A 5,595-nucleotide genomic window follows, 5' to 3' on the forward strand; every position below is an offset into this window, starting at 1 on the left:
ACCAAACAGGTTTCATGTCCTTTTATGTGTAAGCACCTAATATTTTAGTAAGTTTCACCCTGTCTGCAGCTTCTGTCCTATTTGGCATGCTGTCATTCTGAACTAGAAGTTCTGTCATGAAACTCTAGATGGCGCAGGCCTCAACTCAGTCTGCTTGTAATCGCATCATTCTCTATAGTGCGCAGCTGATGGGTTTCTGCTGTAGCAGTAGTCAATGAGCTCGCTGCTCAACCTTCAAACACTGATCAGCATTTGCTGTAACAGTTGCAGGACGCTTTCAGAAACCCTCCACCTTCCCCAGCTCCACCTGTATAGATCTGCTACGGGTAATTCACGTATACGATATTGTACAGCAGCAGCATGTCTTACTTGCTCACAGTGGTGTGTTGTGTATGTATTTGCAGTAGCAAGTCCCGTACTTGATCTGCAGCAGCAATAACCAACAACAAATAACCAACAACACCAGCAGTAATCGACATCAACAGCAATAACCTACAACAACAGCAATAATCTAAAACAGCAGCAATAAGCAATAACCAACAACAAATAACCAACAACACCAGCAGTAATCGACATCAACAGCAATAACCTACAACAACAGCAATAAGCAATAACCAACAACCAATAACCAACAACAACAGCAATAATCTACAACAACAGCAATAATCAACAATCAATAACCAACAGCAACAATAACCAAGTTCAGCATCAATAATCAACATCAGCATCAATAATCAACATCAGCATCAATAACCAACATCAGCAGCAATAATCTACAACAAAAGCAATATCCAACATCAGCAGCAATAACCAACATCAGCAGCAATAACCAAATTCAGCATCAATAATCTACAACATCAATAATCTACAACAACAGCAATAACCAACATCAGCAGCAATAACCAACATCAGCAGCAATAACCAACATCAGCAGCAATAATCAACATCAGCATCAATATCCAACATCAGCAGCAATAATTTACAAAAACAGCAATAATCTATTCTACAAAAACAGCAATAATGTACAACAACAGCAATAACCAACATCAGCCATAATAACCAACATCAGCATCAATATCCAAATTCAGCAGCAATATCCAACATCAGCATCAATAACCAACATCAGCATCAATATCCAACATCAGCATCAATATCCAACATCAGCAGCAATAATCTACAAAAACAGCAATAATCTACAACAACAACAATAACCAACATCAGCAATAATAACCAACATCAGCATCAATATCCAAATTCAGCATCAATATCCAACATCAGCATCAATATCCAACATCAGCATCAATAACCAACATCAGCAGCAATAATCAACATCAGCATCAATATCCAACATCTGCAGCAATAATCAACATCAGCATCAATATCCAACATCTGCATCAATAACCAACATCAGCATCAATATCCAACATCAGCAGCAATAATCTACAAAAACAGCAATAATCTACAACAACAACCAACATCAGCAATAATAACCAACATCAGCATCAATATCCAAATTCAGCATCAATAACCAACATCAGCAGCAATAATCAACATCAGCATCAATATCCAACATCAGCATCAATAACCAACATCAGTATCAATATCCAACATCAGCAGCAATATCCAACATCAGCATCAATATCCAACATCAGCAGCAATAATCTACAAAAACAGCAATAATCTACAACAACAACAATAACCAACATCAGCAATAATAACCAACATCAGCATCAATATCCAAATTCAGCATCAATATCCAACATCAGCATCAATAACCAACATCAGCAGCAATAATCAACATCAGCATCAATATCCAACATCTGCATCAATAACCAACATCAGCATCAATATCCAACATCAGCAGCAATAATCTACAAAAACAGCAATAATCTACAACAACAGCAATAACCAACATCAGCAATAATATCCAACATCAGCATCAATATCCAAATTCAGCATCAATATCCAACATCAGCAGCAATAATCTACAAAAACAGCAATAATCTACAAAAACAGCAATAATCTACAACAACAGCAATAACCAACATCAGCAATAATAACCAACATCAGTGTCAATATCCAAATTCAGCAGCAATATCCAACATCAGCAGCAATAATCTACAAAAACAGCAATAATCTACAACAACAGCATTAACCAACAGCAGCAGCAATAACAGAAGCAGTGTAGATCTATTCCGCCAAGACCAAATATATCAATATTGTAATATCCATTACAATACCAAACTCTGCAAGAGTTGTCACGACAGAACTGTGTGTAGTGGGATATTGCACCATTTTTCATTAAGACTGAGAGATGAGTTGGTGGACTTTCACACCCACTGCTCCAGAACCTCCAAAACAGGGTAAGTATATTATAGGTCTGGTCAGGCATCATGTTCACGATGAAACACTTCTGAATTTGTTTAGCAGTTTGTATAGCATGTTTGCATTATAAAGTGCAGCTGATCATGTACGATAGCTTTGTATTGTTTAAGCAGTACACAACTGCACAGATAACTCATATGAAAGATGGAGAAGATCATGAGATGTCTGCCCATACTATTATAGATCTGTCAGTTAAAGATGTTGGAGGGCAACACAGGCTTTCTCCAAATGTATCCTTGTATAAAAATGTATATAATTCATTTAATCATGTTACTTTGTGCCTATAGATGCTAGGTTTAGCTAATCAGATCAAGTCCTTCATGCTGCTTTCACTAATTAGTGCAATGCAAATTTTAGACCAGTTTTTTAGTTAACACATTCTGCAATTAACTAATTTAGGACTTTCATTAAACTTTTAGCTCTTTTTTAAAAATTAATTTTGGCTTGTAGATGTTGTTTACCCCCATAATATTTTTGTTGCAATTATCTGTTAACATCTGGCAGTGATGTGAGAGCCATCTGTCATCTAACCATTCAATACTGATGCTTTTTAATTCAATTGAATTTTAATTGAATGTTTGTTGTAATTGTATAGTTATACAACAAAATAGGCTGCATTGTATGGGTCAAAATTATAGATTTTTCTTTTATGCCAAAAATCATTAGGATATTAAGTAAAGATCATGTTCCATGAAGATATTTAGTAAATGTCCTACCGTAAATATACATATAGATATATAAAATATTTTTGTGAGAGGATGCAGCAAAATCGCGAACATAAATGGACAACTTTAAAGGCAGTTTTCTCAATATTTAGATTTTTTTTTTTTTGCACCCTCAGATTCTATCGGCCTAACATGTCCTATCCTAACAAACCATACATCAATGGAAAGAATATGTATTCAGATTTCAGATGATGTATAAATCTCAATTAAAAAAAAAATGACACTTGTGACTGGATTTGTGGTCCAGGGTCACAAATGGGGAAATAGGTTGGATTAGGTGTAATGGACTGCAGCGCGAGCGTTGAAGAGGTGCGCAAAACGCGTAACTCTGCAATACCACCTTAAATAAGCGCAGAGCGTATAGCGGATGGTTCTCTTCGCAAGTAGTCCACCTTAAGCGCGCATAACGCAGGCGTAGAGCGAGGCTTCCGCTTCATTCCCAGCCGGGCTCGCAGCGGATCACTTCGGGGACAAGAGAGAGACGCTCGGCCAACGCCAACAGAACCAGAGCCGCAACATGTCGGAGCCGAAATACCGAGAATGGATCCTGGAGACCATCGACTCCCTGCGCTCGAGAAAAGCCCGACCGGACCTGGAAAGAATCTGCCGAATGGTCCGAAGAAGACACGGGTCAGACCCGGACAAAACCAGGGCTGAACTAGAAAAACTGATCCAGGAGCAAACTGTGCTGAAAGTTAGCTACAAGGGCTCCATTTCCTACAGGAACGCTGCGAAAGTGCAAAGAAAATGCAGAAAGAGAAGCGAGCAAACCGAGTCCGCGCGCGAGCAAGCCAAACACGCCAGTTTCAATAACAACGGCGACAGCGCGCTCAGTCTCACGGACCAAGAAGAAGAGTGCGAGGAAGAGGAGGAGGAGAAGAAGGAGGAAAGTGCAGTGAGCCAGTGTTCTTCTGAACCCCTGCCTCCTCAAACCTCGCCCTCCAATCTCGAAAAGGAAGAAAAGATTGTAACACAACCGAGCGGAAACTGTTTTGTTAGTTGCGGCGCGACGGTGTGTTCCGCGGGGAGCGTGAAAGCAAGTGCGTCGAAGGACAAGAGATTAGTCACCGAGGCGGGGGGCAAAAGCGATGCTTCAAGAGGCGAGACGCGCGGCGCGGTCCATGAAGGCACCGAGGATAATAATGATGAAGAGGAGGAGCGGAAAACTTGCTCGAGTTCGGCCGTCAGCAGTCCGGCTATGACAAACAAGCCCCCCGCCTCCCCAAAACCCAAACTCAAGGGCTCCTGGGTGCGTGCCTCGGAGTCTCCGGATGAAAACAGTGCTGATTTGGGCGATAGACTGGTTGCCGCGGTCCGAAGTCTGTCCCGGGGCTCCGCCGCAACACGGGGCCACGCGCCACTGGGGCTGAAGGAGATCCTGGGCTTCCTCAGCACACAGAGCGGGATGCCCGGGGAAAAGCTGACCCGCAACCGCGTTAAAGTAGTGCTGGAGCGCGAGATCGAGAGGGGTCGCCTGCGCATGACGCGTCTCGGCCACATCGCTCTCCACGCGAGGGCCAACAAGCCGCCGTCAGCGCGACTCCTGAAGAGCGCGCTGCAGGACAGACATCTCGCGAAAAAGGTATAACTTAATATTTCCAACACGTCCTTGCGCGTGCAGTGGCGCTACACGCGCGCGCTACACCCCAATCTTTCGTATAGCCTAAATAATTGATGGAAAAAGCGAAAGAAAAAAAAAAGCGCATCCGATTTCCGCTCTTTTCTCGCGTGCGGTGCAAGTGTGCGCCAGACACCCAAAAACTGTGTGTCACGCGTGTGTTTGTGCTTGTTTTTTTTTTTTTTGTGGTCGTGTTGTGTGTGTGTGCAAACGATTACACATCAGTTGTGTGTTGTGTTCCGCTCGACACGCAACTGTATCTGCGTTGCCCTGTTTCACTTCAGCGTCTCTCGCTCAGCACAAAAGGTGCGGACTCGCGTGCGTGCGTGCGTGCGCGCGAGAAAGACACCGTCGCTTCTCTTGTTCCGTTGCTCTAATAGACAGACACTCAATACACAAAAGCAAAAGCGCGCTCGACGAGCATCAGATGTGCTGATGAAACACTGATGTCTGCGCGCGCGACTGACAGCACGCGACACGTTCACAGACAGGGCCGATGATTATGTTTTGTGTTAAAGTTGTGCTGGATATTTTTCACTAGGCGGTGTCTGTTAAGTTAGACGCGCACGGAAAATGTGAAAGGGAGGGAGGGTGGGATCCGAGGCTCGCGCCTGTTATTCGTCGCACAGTCAGTGCGATACTTCGGTCATACGAGGTAAAAGCAGATGCGATGGCGGAAATCGCGAGCGTTTATAAGCTTCTTAGTTCCGTTCATCCAGTCAGTTTGAGCGATGTGCGGTTGGTTGTTGGGTTTCTCTCTCTCTCTCTCTTGCTGTTTGTTATCTTCTCTGCGTTGATCAGATTTCTCAAGCTCTGTCCCGCTCACTTACAGACCACCGCCGAATTGATTATGAAACACACACTGAG

At 43.0% G+C, this 5,595-nt stretch overlaps 1 protein-coding gene across 1 annotated transcript in view; it reads left to right on the forward strand.

Annotated features, from left to right (window-relative positions):
- The first annotated feature begins 3,503 nt into the window (after positions 1 to 3,503).
- samd1b (sterile alpha motif domain containing 1b) overlaps positions 3,504 to 5,595 on the forward strand; it is a 16,409-nt gene continuing 14,317 nt past the window's right edge. Inside the window, exon 1 of the mRNA XM_079853142.1 lies at positions 3,504 to 4,692. Within this exon, the coding sequence (XP_079709268.1) occupies positions 3,628 to 4,692 (1,065 nt within the window). The 5' untranslated portion in view covers positions 3,504 to 3,627. The remainder of the gene's footprint in view (positions 4,693 to 5,595) is intronic.

The sequence above is a fragment of the Squalius cephalus genome, assembly GCF_949319135.1.
Source record: "Squalius cephalus genome assembly, chromosome: 2".
In the NCBI taxonomy this organism is placed as follows: Eukaryota; Metazoa; Chordata; class Actinopteri; order Cypriniformes; family Leuciscidae; genus Squalius; species Squalius cephalus.